Source organism: Melitaea cinxia, chromosome Z (assembly GCF_905220565.1).
Source record: "Melitaea cinxia chromosome Z, ilMelCinx1.1, whole genome shotgun sequence".
In the NCBI taxonomy this organism is placed as follows: Eukaryota; Metazoa; Arthropoda; class Insecta; order Lepidoptera; family Nymphalidae; genus Melitaea; species Melitaea cinxia.
In genome coordinates, this window is record NC_059424.1 from 4,756,709 (window position 1) to 4,776,093 (window position 19,385).

Here is a 19,385-nt window from a genome sequence, read left to right on the forward strand (position 1 = left end):
CTTGAGAATTATTACGATAATTTGCATAGACGCGACGAGTTTTACGAAATGGGTCCCATGAATGGAAACGAATGGAAACGTAATTTTTATTGCTATTAACTGCTTAAATTTGGTCAGTTTGGTATATACTGGAATCGGAAAGGTAGATTCATAACAATTTCCGACAAAAATAGATGTTATACTGTCGAGATAGGCTTTTAGAAGTTAACTATGATCAATAAATTGTCGCTTACAAATAACCTTTTTTTTTGCTCCAAACATTACTGATTCTTATAAAATAATAAAGAATGAAAGACACATTTTCTTTACAAAAATACATATACTTATGCTATATATATATATATATATATATATTTTTTTTTTTTTTTTGAAATATTGATTTAATTATTACGAATAACAGTTTGAGATATTCCGAATACGTTTTTATTCGCGATATTGCAACACCTTGAACCTCATTCTCTTATTTTTATTACCTTTACTTCTTGTATCTCAATTATTCTCTTTTTATCTTTGTCTCGTAACCCTAAAACAACGAACCATGAAACACTTACCTAGTTTTACATCACTTCAGCCTATCGCAGTCCACTGGCATATAGGCCTCCACAAGGTCGCTCCAAAAATAGCGTGAACTCGTATATGTTGCCCATAATCACCACGCTTGGCAGGCGGATTGGTGACTGCAAGGCTGGCTTTGTCGTACCAAAGACGCTGATGCCCGTCTTCGGCCTGTATATTTCAAAGCCAGCAGTTGGATGGTTATCCCGCCATTGGTCGGATTTATAAGTTCCAAGGTTGTAATGGAACTGTGTTATCCCTTAATCGCCTCTTACGACACCCACTGGAAGAGAGGAGGTGGATATATTATTATGAATCTGTGTTTTGTTCCCTCTGTTCAGTGAGTTAACCCGATCCCAAGACGTTAGTCGTAGAGCTGGCAGAGGCGACATACAGGTGCAGTACGCACGCGCACGCACGCACGCACGCGCACGCGCGCACGTGCGCCCACACACTCACACTCACTTGCAGAGAGGCACACATCACCAATCATCAACACTACTGCTTTAGACGTCGGGGTATAAAATACAGTGTATAAATATATTATTTGTTATTCATATACAATGACACTGATGTACACACACACACACACACACACACAAACGCGCGCGTGCGCGCACTCAAACACACACACACTCGCCATTTTTTGCCTTAGTTCTTGTACGTTCCAATCAAATAAACTTTAATTTTCTTTAAATTATAAACTTTAAATGCATTGTTTTTGTTTAAACTAACGGAATCGTATTAAACTAATGGAAGGGACTGGACCCCACGACACAGGGAATCCTAGTGTGGGACCAGAGACATATTGTTCTTTTTGTGACTAAATATTACTGATGTGTTAATGTTACGTACTAACGTTTGAAGAAATAAAGATTTATTATTATTTATTATTTATATTCTTTACTGCCGTAGCTACACAGCTTAGTATCTAGTTTTACATGACATCGACGAAATAAGATCTCAGAACGTCAGCGCTCACAGTATAAATAGAACAATCCTTACACGGTATTCATTATGCATTATGGCATCTCTACAATACAAGCGCAATATGTTCTAGATTACATAGCAGAACTATTCAATGATGTAAAACAGTTTGAAACAAGTTTTATTTTGGCGCAGCACTCATGGGTCATATCAGGTTGAAGTCTCCAAACAAATGTTTGTCCTTTTTTTGTATTTCCAAACCCTAGATAAAACAGAAAGTTATGCCCGTTGACTGTGAAGTGTTTATTTATTATTTATTTATTTACTAGCTGTGCCCACGACTTTGTCCGCGTGGAATTTAACAAAATAGTTATTGCTCGGTTCGCACAGTAAAAATGAAAAAAAAAAAATTCAAATAAAGTAGCCTAAGTTACTCCTTATTACATCAGGTATCTGCCAGTGAAAGGCACAGACAGACAAAAATTATAAAAATGTTATTTTAGTATATGTATCTACCGTGTATACATACATATCATTGGCCTAAGTCCGTCTATTGCAGACGATTTAGACAGTGTCAGACAGTCACTGTGTTGCCTAGGACACTCTTCAGGAAAACGCAGAGTTGCCTAAGCTCTGCGCTACCCTCTCGACCTCACTGGCTAGGCCCACAGTAACGACGAGTCGACACGTGTGGATCCAGTTCGACTGCAGGAGTCTTTCGAATTTTAGAGCTATGCCAGGAATACTTGACGGGGACCCCGTTCCGGGTTTCAAATGAAGTTTTTCTTCTCCATGACCCTGATGATTTTGAGCCAGGTTTTTCCCTTGGTCGCCTTTTACGACCCCCACGGGAAGAAAGGGGGCGGTGCTATTCTACTCGGCCGACACTACACAGCATATACATACATATGAATTAAGTAAAAAGCGGTTTTTTAATATTACGAATAGACACTCCAATTTTATTTATTTGTATAGATTTTGAAATGAAACTGAATTTCAATACTACTGCATTAAAAAAAAATAGATTTGTCTGTTGACATTATAATATGAAACTAAAACTGTTAAATTGATATAATTGTTTCATTATTAGAAAATTAGATTAATTGAAACCAGAACATGCTATTATATCACGCCACATCTTGTAATATTCTTAATAAAACAACTATTTAAATAACAACGTGGGGGCAATAATTGTAAGTACCTAGTTGGGAGAATTGTGATCAATTCACCATAATTTTTGATACACTTTCTAAAAATAAAGTTCTTTCTAAAAGTAAATAAAATGCCAACTAAACTCACATGTTGTTCATTTTTCGACGTACAACTTGAGGCTGATAAGTCCAAATTAGAAAGGGAACAAACGAAGATATAAAATTAAGAATCTTAAATATGTCATAATATGGAACTAAGCAGGTGAAAACGAGAGGAATATCTAGTATAAGTACAAATCCACCATGCAACTGTGTAAAATATTCCACAAACTCGATTTAATGTTCACTCTTATATACTTTTCACAAATATAGTCCTTAATACTATATTTACAAAGATTGAAATAGATACAATGCATTATCTACAGTACACAGTACAATCGGTAGCCAACATTATCTATGCTAATTCTGACGGCTGCACGTCGGGTTCATTAAGGCTGCTTTAAATGCAATCTATGTACTATATCTATTTTTTTCGGCATTGTTGTTGAGCCGTTGTCATGACAACAGATATCTTTACAGTCTAGGCAAGTAACATAACATCAACAATTGCGAGGATATACTGTATTCAGAAAGATTACAACTATCGACTTTTATTAAGAGATTAATTTGTCTGCCTTTACAAGTATTTCAGATTTGTTCGTCATTGATGTATTCTAAAAGGGATGAAATTATTTTTTAAATATATTTACCATTAGAAATCTACATTATACAAACGTAGATTATAAAACGTCAAAATATTAATACAGAAATTATATATAAAACACCAATCTATGAATCATCATAGTAACTGACAATCTCAAATTTCGAGTCTAAATGTACAAGCGGATGTGAAAGCGGAGTTCCAAAACTAAAACTTAATACATTTTGTGATATTTTTGACATTACTTTTATAAAAAAATATAATAGAAATAGATTGATAATTTCATCATTGTCATTATAATCATCCATGGAATATTACGAAAAACTATTTTATAAAGTAGTATAATTTTTTCCTCGGTAAAGAATAACATGAATTTAGTGAAACCTAATTCACGATTTACTTCAAGCGCCCTTCCTTATAGAACAAATCTCATCAAACATGGGCAAATGTTGACCAAATTCTCATACCGATAATCTATCAGATCTCATAGACTCTCATAACCCTGTATGAGAATTTGGTCTGCATTTGTCCATGTTTTATGAGATTTTTTCCATAGGGTTATGACATTCTATTGCTTAGTTATTACTAAGTCTTGTGTGTTTTTACAGATCCCTACCAGATGTTTGGACCAACAAGCAGTCGTCTAGCTAATTCAGGTATTACATTAAATTCTTGTTTCAACGAAGGTATGTAAAGACAATAACCATCTCATTTCTTTTTGTTAATTGTTTAGTAAATTAAAAGTTAAAAAAATACGTAAATGCACTAAAAATAATAATATAAATTTTTCGTTTGAAACTTATACTATCAACCAATAATTTCCTTACACAATTTAAATTATATAAAGGTTTCAGTAGGTAAGTGCCTAGTTTAAAAATGTTAAAAATTAGTAAAAATCAGATCAATTTATTTAATTTACTTGTATATCTACGAAAAAATGCAGTCGAATTGAGAACCTCCTCCTTTTTTGGAAGTCAGTTAGTAAATCTCGCGACATGCTTTGTGCCACAAATGTTCCGCCGTCTATATTATCTAGATTACATTATTTGGATAATTTTAGAAATAGTAGATAGCCAGTTTCTATACAAGCTTTTATCAAAGACTAAAGGATATTTATCTGCCATATCATATTATTTCAGTACCTGTAGATAGCAAGAGTAAATAGCTAATACTAGATTACTCCTAGTCAATACTGAGTTCGGTATTAGTCAATACTGAGGTCAGTAAACAGTCCTAATTGACTTTACGTGCAAATAATACTAGTTACTGTTGATAACCGGTCAGTATAGCTTCATGTGGGAACATAGAGGTCACGAAATTGTGTTGTATGTTATCTGTCTACGATCGACCCTTTGTTGGAAAGTCAAAATGTTAATGGGCTAACAACGCTTGTCGTAGGGTCACGGCATTAATAGCTAGGGCTACTTAAATTAACCAACTTAGATCAGATTTAAGCAAATATCCTGAATGTACATATTACATTTATTTAGCTGGACTTCGTATCGCCGTGTTATTTCTTTTTTATTATGATATGTTGGTTTTATTTTATCAGGCTTTATCTGGACAACACTGGAACACAAAAAAATATATAATTATGGCTATCCAATTTGCTGCAGGAAATATACGGCTACGTTTAAATTTTAAAGCGTTCAATAGTTATTTTAAAGTTACATTATGTGAAACACAACTAAATATTTATATCTAGAATCACAACATTTTTTTACGTTTTAAAATACCTCGCAACGTAAAAAGCAGCTGCGCTTGATTTTACAACCCTATTATATTTAAAAACGAATTAAAATAACACAACAAATTAAAATAAATTACCTTGGTCGGCTTTACGCCTGTAAATCAAAGCATATAATTACGTTACATTACAATATCGTGGGCAAGTGTGTTCGTGAGATACTTGGCACGTGGCAGCAACCCTAAGCTGTAACGTAGGTTCACACGCCCTCACCTGTGACCGGAGTCAAATGATACGATGAATAAGTCATACCTACTTAATTTTGTCGCTACAATAAAACATGGGGTTTTTATTGAATACAGATTTATATGATAAAATAATATCTAATAACACTTTGAGATAGGTTTCTACATGGAAGGTATAAAAATAAATATTATCACTAGTTGTTGGTTTAGTCGAAACTTTATAAGGAAAAAAAGAAACAAAATAATGAATTAATATGTAATTAAATAGGTATAAAGAGTTTGAAAATAAGTTTACTATTGAAGTAGAACTTGTTTACGCACGCTTGACTTGGGGAGTAAGCTGGTGAGTGTGTGACGATAGCGTAACGAAAAGTGTGATCGAGCGACGTGAACGGAGTAAGAGGTGCGAGCAAACATTTTCTTTCTCTCTTTCTCTCATAGCCAGTCACACTTCGTATATCTAAGACACAGTGCAGGCCTATTGTGTAGAAGTTTTACGTCAGTCGTGTGGTCTAAAGCAGACTCTTTTTTTTATTGTTATTGATTTTAAATAAAAATTGTTACATATACATGTGTCTTTTTTTAATTAAAATAATGAAAATATAGTTACACCCTATTCTTAGAGCTATCAAAGAAAACTGATAGCGCATAAATAAGTATCTGATTAAAATATTTTATCTTTTCTTTGGAATCATAATGCCATTGTTTAGTGAAAAGACAAAAATTCTTTACAATAACTATCAAATAAGATGTTTCTTCTTCTTCAAGTTAAAATGGCTTTCAATAGTGCCATGAGCATAGATGATTTCGCCAATGTCACGTAGAAATCAAATAAGATCTCAATAGTCTGAAAATGATTCAGTTCACCTGATCTTTTCATCTAGACAATTAAATCAGGACTAAACGACAGACCCAGAGAATAGGCGCAGAAGATAGACAAAGGACCAGAGCATTGTGAAAGAAAATCTAAAACATTTTATTTATCAGCATTCAGCTATTGAATATGAAGTAATTGTATTGTATCTGTGGAAGATAGATATCAGTCAATATAACGGCACCCAATTTATCACTCAGTTTATCTGAAGTGTAGCGACAATTTTGAAGTTAAAATTAAGTAATTATAGAATGCTCATAAAGAGAGCTGCAAATAGGCACAGCATAAAACAGTCAAGAGAAACGTAGGTGCGATAAATAATTTTCAAAAGCTAAAAGTAATTAAGTTACATATTAAGAAATGAGTGATAGCACAAACATGCCACTGAGGTTTACTTCATAGAAACGATTCCCGTGATATTTAAAAATTTTAATCTTAAAAAATTATAACTGAGGTACACCGGCCACAGCTGGTAATTTTCTAGTCAATATATGGAGCGGTCCGACTGGAGTAGTACCTTGACCTTACAGAAGATCACGGCTAAATAATACTGATCGAGAGCAGTGTTGTGTTCCTGGTGGTGAGTAAGGTGACCTGAGCTCCTGGGGGGAATCGGGGATAAGCTCGGCAACGCGCTTGCAATGCTCCTGGTGTTTCAGACGTATATAAGCTAAGAGAATCGCTTATCATCAGGTGAGCCGTACACTTGTTTGCTGATCTAGCTATATATTATAAAAAATAGAAAAGAAACAAATTTTAATTAATAAAATAACAAAACTCTAACATCAAAATATGAATAAACATTTGCCATTCGTATCAGTACGGTAATGCTGGTATATCACAATTCTAACTTACATTCACAGCTAAAATCGCTGTAAAATGTCACAGTCAGCCTCACTAAGCGTCAGCGTCATTGAACGTCAGTGTCAGTTGTGTCACAATATTTTACTTCCCACGTTTCTTTTTATCACGGGCGCCATATCGTTTCTTAAGGAGTTAATTCTAAAAAGCAAAAAAGTAGCAAATTGAAAATATATAGTATGTGAATCCACTTTTGCAGCTTAAGTTTTTGTTGTGGATCATTGCGTCGACGACGATTAATTGCGAGTCGTAAAATCGATGAGGCATAACAGACAATGCCTCAAGCTTTCCCAGCGAGGCGAGAGGCGAGCACAAACGTTGTGACTTCTACATAATCGATTGAGTATAAATCACAGGGATGCCACGCTCGTGTGAGCCGGCCAATTCGCTAGTGGTGTGTGTAGGGTGAGCAAAATAAAGAAAAAATAAATTCTGCTATTTTTTTTGTGAAAGCAAATAATTACAGTTATTAGACAACAATAACAAAATAATTATGATAATAGTAAATAATTATAAAAAATATGTATTTTTTATTTTGTATTGCTGGTAAATCGTTTTACTTAATACGTCAATCGTATAAATATTTTTTTGACAACGGTATTTGGTTCCAGTCGGCCGCATTCGGCTCAAGTCGTGCGTAATCGTAACACAGCCGCCCAATATCGCAACATGTGGGAACGACTCTGCCTGTTATACCTTTGGATATATTTATATGTTTGTGGTTTAACGAAAATTCATAATCGAAGAAAATATAGATGAAAAAAATATATTGAAGTAAATCGATCTAGCATAAATATTACCTAAAAATATAGTTACTAGGTAATTACATTTTTTTTACAATTATCTGTTTTCGTACAACACCGTCATCAACATAGTACCTACCGTCACAAGATAATCTTTTATATACATAAAAAGTAATTTTTAAGAGCTTCACTCGTTCACATAGTGCACCATTCTATTTTATTATAAATGTTTGTTACGAGAATTATATGTACATGATATTTAAAATATCGTTCGCCGAATGACCTAACTAAATCTGACAAAAACTCATCAATCTCTCTTTACAAAATAATATCTAAAACATTAGTAGACTTTTTTTCTTTCTATTCTGTACCATAGTGGAGCGCCTAGGGCGTTAAAAACATGTCAACCTCGGATTACCTTTACAGTAAATGAAATTTTATAATTCAAAGTGGAATGTTTAGCTGATAATAATTACAAATAAGTTTACGTCTATTAAAAAATAGTGATCTCGATTTAAAAAAAAAATGAAAACATTATAATAGTTTAAATGATACAATACTTCATAATATTATGCTGTAAATCATTTTTCCATAGCCTAATATTAGACAGTAATTAGGAAAAAGAAATAAATGAAGCAAAATGAAAGAAGGAAAAAAAACGTTCATGAAATCATTTGTTTTCTTGAACAATTTCAACAAACCCCCTCTCTTTCCGTGGGTGTCGTAAGCGGCAACTAAGAGATAACACAGTTCGACTACCACATTGGAACTTATAATGTCGACCGATGGCGGGATAACCATCCAACTGCTAGCTTTCAAATACACAGGCCGAAGATGGGCAGCAGCGTCTTCGGTTCGACAAAGCCAGCCCTGCGGTCACCGACCCGGCTGGCTGCCCAGCGTAGTGACTACATCAAAAAACATTAGTTCGCGCCATACGCCACATAATGTTTGGCGCGTACTTGGAGAGGTCCAGCAGTGGACTGCGATGCGCGATGCACAAATTATCACATTTTAATATAGTTTTATTTTAAATAATAAAAAAACAAAAGCACAAAAATGTTTCGGTAAACTTTACACTTTATAGTATAAAAAAGAAAAACCCCCTCAACCATTTCAATTCATTCACTGTAACAAAAGTCTGAGGTCAATACCCCCAGACACTCCACTACTAGTTAAGTGAAGCTTTTGTAAGCTATCCAAATAAAATAAAATATCTTTTAAGTAAGATAAAATATTTTAAAATTTAAGAAATTGTAAAATAGAATATTATTACTATTTTTAATAAGTTAAGCTTTATGAGAACAACAAATTTATTAATAATTTCAGGTTTCTATGTATAAGATTAAGGGAAACATTTTATAAAAATTGTATAATAGGGTGCGGCATTACAACCCGCTTTATTGCTCCGTAATAGCAGGGTAGCTCCGTAATAATAGTATTTGATAGTAACATCTAAAATAAGAATAATTATTGATATATTTTCCTACGGAATAACTAGCTTCTGACCACGACATCGTCTGTATAGGGTTCAGAACTAAGCCAAAGTAATAATTCTAAAAGCCAATTAAATGTAGCCTGTGAATTTAATCTCTTAAACTTGATTTAGCAAGTAAAGTCAAAGCAAATGATTTAAACATAGTATTTGTAAAATAACTGATGTTTATTCAAATAATAAAAAAAGATTTCTTTCGCGGTTGCAAGTTTTGTCCGTAATTTCGGTACAAAACGTTCCCTGTGGCCTAGTCCATAGATTGGACTAAGTCATGTCAATTTGAATTTAAGGACATCGAGTAGTGGCAGCGCGATACTCGTTTGTCATACACGAAGAAGCGAACAAAGCAAAATAACGACTTTTTTTCCAGAATGAATATTTGATTTGCTATTATACATATTACACTACAAATAATTTCGTTAAATATCTGGAGCGCTTAAAATTTGCATGTTTCGATTTTGTTACGTGTTGATACAATTATTATATTATTATAATAAAAATGTTTCCTAGGGTCCGGACAAATCCAACTATGGCAGTTCCTTCTAGAGCTCCTAAGCGACTCCAGTAACGCCGGATGCATCACATGGGAGGGGACGAACGGGGAGTTTAAGTTAACAGACCCAGACGAAGTGGCCAGGAGGTGGGGAGAACGTAAATCCAAGCCGAACATGAACTACGATAAACTTAGCCGAGCTTTGAGGTAAAAAATTCAAAATAATCGTATCATACGGATGGACGTTGGTACGGACTTGTCTCACTATAGACAAGCCAGAAATGCGCCGCTTTGCGATTTCATGGGTACCCATTCTGCTGAGCGAAACTTTTGCGAGTCTTCTTAATTACATATTATACTTTTGTTATTAATTGTATATTAAAGTATGTAGTGTTTTAAATTTCTTATTTAATATTGTTCCTCTTGTACAGATACTACTACGACAAGAATATAATGACGAAGGTACACGGTAAACGATATGCATACAAGTTCGATTTCCAAGGACTCGCTGCGGCCACGCAACCTGCGGCCAGCGATCCCGCTTATAAATATCAAAGCGATTTATTTATGAGCTCGTATCACCACTCGGCCAAGCTTTCCTCTTTCATGGCTCCACACGCAGCCATGCCAACATCGACAGGTAATTAAATTATTCCAGTTCATATCCTGTGTAATCGATTGAAAAGCGTTGCGATTTTGGCATAAACAAATAAACCACAAGGTTACAAAACGATATTTTAAAATACTTTTACATGGAAGGAAATATTTAAAAGAATCATTTTTTAGGAATAAAATCAAAAATAAATGTGTATCTAAGTCGGCTGTTATCTAAAACTGCCTTTACCAAAATTGTCTTTTAGGAATAGTCGCCTACGAAGTTTAAAAATGGCCATTTTACCGAAACTGATCAAAATTGATTGACATCCTTAACACACTAACAGCTTGCACTAGAAACCAAACTTAATTGCACTAGAAACCATAAACCTTATAAATTATAAGAATTTTTATTTAATAAAGAACGAATAATTTTGGTTTACATCTGACAACTTTAAAATCCATCGACTGTAAGCGGCATACGGATTCTTAGAGTAGTATAAATAGTCCTGTATTAGTTAATATCATTCACCCTTCAATCGCAGCAGAGTGTAATCTGCATCGAATGCTAATGTACACTTACTGAACAAATATTGCCTTACTGCTTCAACTTGGATGTCAGCGCCATGAACCGCTTCATGCTCTTGACTTAATGGAATAAACATTCATTTTCTCAGCTTTTCTCTGGTACATGTAACAGGTTCAAATAGTTTTTTTTTTTATCACAGTAACATTAAGATTTTAAAAGTATGTTTATACATATATTTAAAGTATTTTGATTACACCGTTAAGTAAAAAAATAATATATTAAATATTATACAGAAATCTAAGTCTACGAAATGGTCTACGAATGTAACAAACACGTTGCTCTATGTAGTCTATGGTAACAAATAACGAAGTAGTGGGATGTGTTTACATTTTTTTTTTTTTTAATAATAAAATAGGATCTTCAATTAAACAATCTTTTCAAGTAATTAAATCATACAGACGTTTTGTAACCTTGTAAAATGCTTTGCGACGATCGCGAAATATTGCCACTGCGAATTTATTTATTATAACAAGTTTTGAGGTTTTGTATACCTAATTATCAAGTAATTATTACATGTCCATGTATGACTCTTAATAAAAAATACTATAAAACTAGAAAAAATACCATTCGTTAATAAATATAATTGGTAACTAATAGTATATTGTCGGAACATTTTGCTATATAATTTTTCGAGTATTTACTCACAAACACATTTCACCCATTGCAACTTATATTAACTTAGGTTAGCAAACTTTGTTTCAGCGTCAATATTCCCGTCAGCGTCATGGAGTAACTGGGGAGGTGGTGGAGGCAACCTCTACTCCCCCCACTCAATGGCTCCTCCCCACGTGACGTCACACCTTGGCTCCTACCCGCACTACGCATGACCGGCCTACTATAACCATGAAACGACATATGACATTGTTTGACTCGAACTTACCAGTCGATTCTGAAAACTATTCGTTTTATTTTATTAGGCGTAATTGGATTGTATCTCTACAAAGTATTTTATATCATATGCACTCAAAAAAAGAGACGGCATTAGTTCCTTTTCTATGGAACAAATTGGTAACTTATTTTTAGAAAATAATATTTAACAGTAATTTAATGAAAATAAGTATCAATAACACTTTTTATAAGCCGTACTGTTCAACTGAATCTCAGGGTATTTGAAAAGCCATTTTAATTTGTTAACAATCACATATTTTAATTTATTAACAATCTAATTTTTTAATTTATTTATTAATTAAAGTATACATAATTAATTTATAACTTGACGCGTATGTCTGTAGATGTGGAGCGTCACTAGTCTTTTATCAAAGAATGTAAATAATAGATACTCATTAAATAAGTAGAACTATGTTATTTATTTAGGATATCAAGTATAAAAATTTTATTCATCATATAACCTTATCAAATATAAGGATTCCTTATGACATTTTAAGCGATATTGCATTCTTAACATTAGCAATCAAAATTACAACTTTTGTATGAATATATTATATTTATAATCAAAGCCATTACCAAACCGAGAATCGATTCTGTAATCAGTATGGCAAAATTACATAACTGTGACTCAGTTATAATTAATAAAGCTAAAGATTTCAACGAATAAAATGCATATTAATTACATTTATCATCGAAAATTTTTGGTTGAAACCTAATACGAATTTATAATAGTTTATTCATTTTAAATCAAACAAATACCTTCTGTAAATTCTACGAGTATAATACAGTTACTGATACAGATAAATCGTGATAATCATTGCAGTATTATTTGTATAATTTTAAAATAAGTTTGTGTATGTAATATGGTGATAATAATTTTCAAAATTGATTTTGATATTAAAATTATTGCTTCTAGGAGATGATAATTGTAATTCCATAATATTTTAAGCCTCCTTTATACTTTTTTTAAGTTTATTGTTGTTAAAATAAAGTCACTGTTATACTCAACGTGGTAATTATAATAGAGTATCAACATAGCGATCATTAGTATTGTAAAAGTTATTTTCGTTTGCCGATATTATCAAACAGAGTAGTCGTATAAGTATAATGTGTTATAACGGATAAATTACTCATTTTGAGATTGGCGATGAAAACACCGTTGTTAATATTATTTTAATGAATAAATTGTAAAGTCTCCAAGTCGTATTATAACTAAACTTCTACATAATGTAAAAGGAAAAATGCCATGATAAAGACATACATATGTATGTATAATTGAATGGTATAATGATGAAAGTGTAAAATATTTTTATTACTTTGTGAGAGTTTTTCTTCTTCCCTCTTTACAAATTCTATTATCGCATGTAATAATGGAGGGTCAGAAGCCAACTTGTGGGAATTGCGACAATTCAATTCTTCGTGCGTTGTTTGCGTGACAATGAACTGGAGAAGGTGCGCGTAATATTCCAACGGTCTCCAAGGGATTGTATATAAGTAGGTATTATTTTAAAAGTGCAATCGTATAATTATCGATAAAATGTAGAAAATATAATGATTAAATTAAATTATTTTCTGTTGTATATTTTGATTAATTTATAAAACATTTTGCTTTACTTTTAATTGACCTAAAATATATTTATACATTCCTTTTTTCGATTATATTTAGAATGATAATTACTAGTTTGTAAAGTTTTTAAAAACCATTGATTTATATTTATCATTCCGAGTCAACTTTTCTCTGAGATATAAAACAATATTTAATTAAATATAATGTAATTGATAATGTTTAGTTACCTTACTTGTGATCTTATACGTAATGTGCCGGTGATTTTTATTTAAAAAAGTTTTATTTACATAATTAATAATTTATTATTACTTTATTTTAAATTTTATTCAAATGCATGTGTCGGAATAACGAATCCGTTTAGTCGTAGTACCATTGTATAGATGTTATTGTATTTGGAAATGAATAAAACAAATGAAAAATATGTAATTTGTTTATTACACCTTTATAACGGCATGATGAATTTTTTTTTTCAGACACTACAAGATATACCTAAATAATGGTTCCAGCAACATTAAGTATTTTACATTTGTACGTATATGGCCTATGTTCATCTAAACAAAACACTGAAATTTTATTATACAACTACATCGGCAAACAAGCGCACAACTCACCTGATGGTAAGCGATTACCGTAACTTATACACGCCTGCAACACCAGAAGCATCGCAAGTACGTGCTTAAGCTACGGTCACTTTACTCACCACAAGACCACAACACTGCTTGAAAGCAGTATTATTTAGCTGTGATCTTCTGTAAGCTCGAGGTTCTTCCCCAGTCGGGCTGCTCCAGATTTTGAGTATTATATTTCCTGCTGTACCCTCCTAGCTCAGTAAAAATTGTGTTATTGTGTAAAAGGAGATTTTCTATAGAACACCCTACAGTTTATCAGATCTATTCATACCACACTCACTCAATTCAGCCTATGGTAGTCCACTGCTGGACATAAGCCTCCCCAAGTTCGCCCAAGACATCCCGGTTTTCCGCAATCCTCATCCAGCCTACACTAGCAATCTTACGTAGATCGTCGGTCCAGCTCGGCAGATTTTGACGGGACGTTCACTGCAGGCAGTTAGCTGATGTAGTAAGGAGTACTTTTAATTTATAAATTTATTTATTTTATAACTCTGCGAACTGAACTATAATAACTTATTTATTACATTTCACGCGGACGAAGTCGCGGGTACAGCTAGTTAAGAGCCATTTCACAATTTTACGCTCTGCAAGTTTAGGTAAATTTGGTCGCATCGCGCGAGTCGTACGAGCCGCGCGATCTTTGTGCTAGTACGTATAGTGTGACAACCAAAAGACCATCGTGATCATTTTCTGATGTATAATAAAAATTATAACTATGGTATAAAATGTTTTTTACATAATTAATTTGTTAAAAATGTCAAGTATGTTATATAACAACAGTCAATAAATTTAAAATAAAATAAAAAAAATCAATTTTATGAAACAATTTTTTAAAATTGATTTAGTTTTTTCAGTTTACGAATGAATCTAATATTTACGATATGAATAAAAAAGCATTTAATGACATCGACACCGACAAACATATTAATTAACAAATAACAAGACAAACAGATTGAAATGCCTATTTGTATTGATAGTGTGAGAAAAGAAAATTAAATTATACATTTGTTTACAGAAATTATCATTATATTATTTTACAGTCATTTTCGTAATATGTTTATTTTATTTATATTTTATTATGAAAGTATCAAATGCGTTTTATCCGCTATAACAACAGGCGCTTGGCGCGTGTGAGCGAAAGAGACGGCTGCGCAGAATTTGACGTGGACCTTACCTCTAAGAGCGCTAGCGCTCGACTGATTTACCGGGCTTGATGCGTGGCAATATATACTATCTTTTTATTATTTAATATAAAATGTATTAAAAATAATTACATCTTTTAATTATTTTTTTTGTATTCCTTAATGATGTAAGTTTACTTTGATGAAGATAGTTCGTAAAAATTTCTTAGTTTTCTAAGAGAAATATCGCTTTTAAAATTGTACTTATTTGGAAAATATTCGTAACTTTAAATTTTTTTTATCGTTTAATAGAGATACAAATGGAATAAAAATATATGATAGTGTGCGACAAAATTATATTCCACATATTATGATATTTTTTTAAAATGGTTTCAACGTAGAGGTTATTGAAAAGTAGGACTTCAAAGTATACATTGCGACCGTTTACCCAGGGAGGAGGCTGATGAAAAGGTTAATAATTTTATACACATAATATAAATCAAAATTCTGATCTGACTATGGACTACAACAAAGGTTGCTCTATTATATTTCAAGAATATAAATTACATTATTGCATCCAACACTGAGATTAACGACGTCAAAATATTACAATTTCGCGGATTGTTACCGATTTTTGTGAAATGGCTCTTAATAATAATCTGTTAAATATTTCTAGTTTTACCATTTAAATTAAAAATTGGGCTTCTATTACATTCAAATCTTATATTACGAATAAATAATAATAAATCAATTAAAATAATATTCGTAACTAACTGCAGAATTACTTTCTGAGGTTGATATTTCCGAGTTTGAATTATAAGAAAGTACTAAAAAAAATCTTTAACTAACATCTCTCACTGTATTCAAAGGTAAGTAGAATGTATTGTACCTGCTCACAGACTGGTTTAAAAAAGATTGAGTAGGTACTTTTTCACTTATACTGACATTCTATTTAAATATGTTTTATATTGATCTTAAACAGGAGCAACTTTGTAAGTTGGACTCAAGAATAGCTTTTTTTCCCATATTTGCAACTAATTTTACTCTATGAATATAACCTTTTAAGTTTTTAGTAACTTATTCTTCGATCTGTGGAAAAATACTTGGAAAAATATATGTTTATTAATTTTGTTTTGAAAACAATCAAAGAATATGATCTTATTAGTGGTATACTGGTGTAGGTAAATGAAGGTACTAGATAACCGCAACCCAGAAAGATTATATTGTGACAGTGTTGTACTTAAAAAAAAAATCTATGTAATTTACTATTTTATTACATGTATAGATTATAAAATGATTGTTATAATTGTACAAAAAAAAATGAAAATAATGATAAAACGTATATGTATATACGGTGATTTTTTTTTCTATTAAAACATATTAAGACTCTTTATACAAAATGATTGAGTAAAAAAATAACATATCTGACAGTTGTTAATCTCAATTTTCTTTTTAAACTAAACGATCGTGAAGTTGAAATAAATATATTGAATATGCAACGAATGAACTATATTCTTGGCGTGATACGTCCTCGACACCTTTTTAACAAATCCAATTGTTATACAAAGGACGTAAATGATATAAAGAATAAAAAATTCTATCATTCCGATGAGCCGACACAACCATTTGATAATTTACCTTTTAGAGTCAGCAACAGGTAAATAACTTGTTTACTACATCTAAATAGGGTAATAGAACAAGTTAAAAATATGTTTTAAGGAATGACATAGCAGGAAATATACTGCTCAAAATTTGAAGCAGACTGACTGAGGAAGCATCTACTTGAAGCTTACAGAAGATAGCCAAATAATACTGCTTCAAGTAGTCTTGTGTTCTTGTCGTCAGTAAGGTGTTCAGAGCTCCTGGGAGCTTTGGGGGTAGGTTCGGCAACGCGTTTACGACACTCTTAGTGTTGCTGGAGTCCACAATCTACGGTAACCGTTTACCACAGTTTTTAACAGGGGTCATATACTTGTTTGCCACTCTGGTAGATTAAGAAAAATCTAACAATGAGAATAACCTGATGATGACCATCAGATCCAGATCTCCTTTTTATGGAAACCTATCTATCTATACATACCCACTGATACAGATAAATTACTGTAATTCGTAAAATGTATCATAAAACGTTCAACTAATTTCGTCATACATACTATCCTGTCTATATATTATATTCTATCCTATATATACCTACTATTCTATCTTCTATCCTATCATCTACTTTCGATCTGAGCAATGAACGCAGCCATATATATATGTAAGTATGTATGATTACACACACATTTATTTTTGTATACATTTTTGGGTCGTATACAAATGTTCTTATAAATGTTATGAATAGTACTTTATTGTCTTTCTTTGACTTGGTATTTTGAATAATACTTTTTTGTAAAAGATCTAAATATAAACAATAATTAAAGACTATTGGGTATAGAATTAAACAGAGAGTACTTCAAACTTTGAAGTCTTTCAATTTCAGCGGTGTAGCTCTTTGTCGCATCTCCCCAACTTTTCTTAAAGAAACAACTTGTCTTTATAGCAACATACTATTTATGGTCTATGTCGAGCTATGGAAATGGTAAAATAGTCTCAAATACCATCTCCTTTGTCCTCATCTTTATTTTGTACTTTCCCAGGAATGAGTCGAGCAAGTCAACTTCATCCATAGGCTGATTGTAGTTACGTACAATTTGTAAAGTCAAAGTCGATAAGTATATATTTCTTTTGTTTTTTACAAAACCTTCTTACTTTTTGAGTAGGGTATTTTCCTACAAAAGATGAAGACAGCACCACTGGTTTGTTATCATACCACATAACTGTGACAATATCTGTGCCATTTACATTGCCTACCCATTTCTCCGAATATCCTCTTTTCTTTTTGCTACTTTCTAGATCTTCCAATGATGGTATTTGTATAGATTTTCCTTGTCGTCCTTTGTTCACGGTTTCCATAAAATATATTCCTTCATTTGCAAGATGCGTAATCAATTCAGGGCATGTGCAGTAATTATCAAAGAATAACTTGTAAATCCTTGGGAATAGGCCAAGTCAGGCTCATTAGGAAGCCTCAGATCTGAATTATTCTCCATTACAATGTATATTTTGAAGTCGTACACAAATCCTCGATCATCACATAGCACCAACAGTTTAAACCCCCATTTTTGAGGCTTATTAGGTAGATATTGGCGCAGCATTTTAGAGGCTTTAGTAGCGCATATCTGCTCATCTACTGACAATGCTTCTCGTTTGGGCATAGATTGACTTTTTTTGAGCATTTCTAATAGAAACTGATTTTATGGAAACGATCGTGTCCTGCAGTACCTGCTGGCGGCTGAATGGTGTTGTCATTGTAGTGTAGATATTGCCGATTTTGTTCAAACTGGTTTACTGACATGATATTTCTTATTAATGGCAAACGTAATTCAGATTCCCAGTCCATTCGATTATGCGGCAGTGAGGCAATGCTCATTAGCAGACGATATCTATGTACTTTTTCAGCTCTGTAACGCTTATAGAAAAGGGCTTTGGTGGGTTTTTTGTACACTTAGCTTGCGCATTTCTTCTACGATATGGCTTAGAATATCATCATCAAAGAAGTACAAGAAATAATGCAAAGCAGTTTCAAGTTCAGTAATCGGTGGCTCTAGATCGGTTTGCCCACAAAACTCATGGTTTGTTGGATGGAAAACTTTTTTTTCCAGATGTCGCTATTTTCTAGCGACGGATGCAGCAAGTGTAGGAACAGCATCTTTTGGTGCGCAGTAGACGCAGAAGATACAACTGTTAATTGACGTGTTCGTGAAGTAGTTGATCTGGATGTACTTGGAAAAGCAGGAATTGAACCACTGGGATTTGATATATGCTGCTGCATATCACAACCATAGGACCCTGATAATGGTGCAGCGGGTTTATACCTGTTCGATGAAACAAATTGCTCTTCATCATCCGTATCACTAAACGTTTCACAAAGTTTGTTGACGGTAGATCGAATAACGGCAATGTCATCGTCACTTTCACCGCCTGAGGAGTTTATGTCAACTTCACTGTCTAATGGTATTGTCAAATATTTTTTGATTTGAGCGCTGGATACGGTTTTCTTCGCCATTATTTAAAAAAAAAAAAAACAACATCACACCATCACATTAATAAACATACCTAAAATATGATCATCACTGCATGCCGTGACACATCGGGTAGGTACATACAGTAATTGTGAAAATTTAGTAACAAAACACGGCCAAATCAAAAAAATATAGGTACCTG

At 32.7% G+C, this 19,385-nt stretch overlaps 2 protein-coding genes across 2 annotated transcripts in view; one reads left to right on the plus strand and one right to left on the minus strand.

Moving 5' to 3' along the window:
- LOC123668514 (DNA-binding protein D-ETS-3) overlaps positions 1 to 11,741 on the plus strand; it is an 83,651-nt gene extending 71,910 nt beyond the window's left edge. Inside the window, exons 6-9 of the mRNA XM_045602249.1 lie at positions 3,942 to 3,989; positions 9,749 to 9,938; positions 10,163 to 10,371; positions 11,617 to 11,741. Of these exons, the coding sequence (XP_045458205.1) occupies positions 3,942 to 3,989; positions 9,749 to 9,938; positions 10,163 to 10,371; positions 11,617 to 11,741 (572 nt within the window). The remainder of the gene's footprint in view (positions 1 to 3,941; positions 3,990 to 9,748; positions 9,939 to 10,162; positions 10,372 to 11,616) is intronic.
- Positions 11,742 to 17,536: 5,795 nt separating this feature from the next.
- On the minus strand, positions 17,537 to 18,397 carry LOC123668515. The gene is made up of 3 exons (XM_045602250.1): positions 18,145 to 18,397; positions 17,871 to 18,055; positions 17,537 to 17,635 (listed from the first exon to the last, which is right to left on the minus strand). Exons 1-3 carry the CDS (start codon positions 18,395 to 18,397, stop codon positions 17,537 to 17,539), a joined length of 537 nt encoding a protein of 178 aa, XP_045458206.1.
- Positions 18,398 to 19,385: the final 988 nt, after the last annotated feature.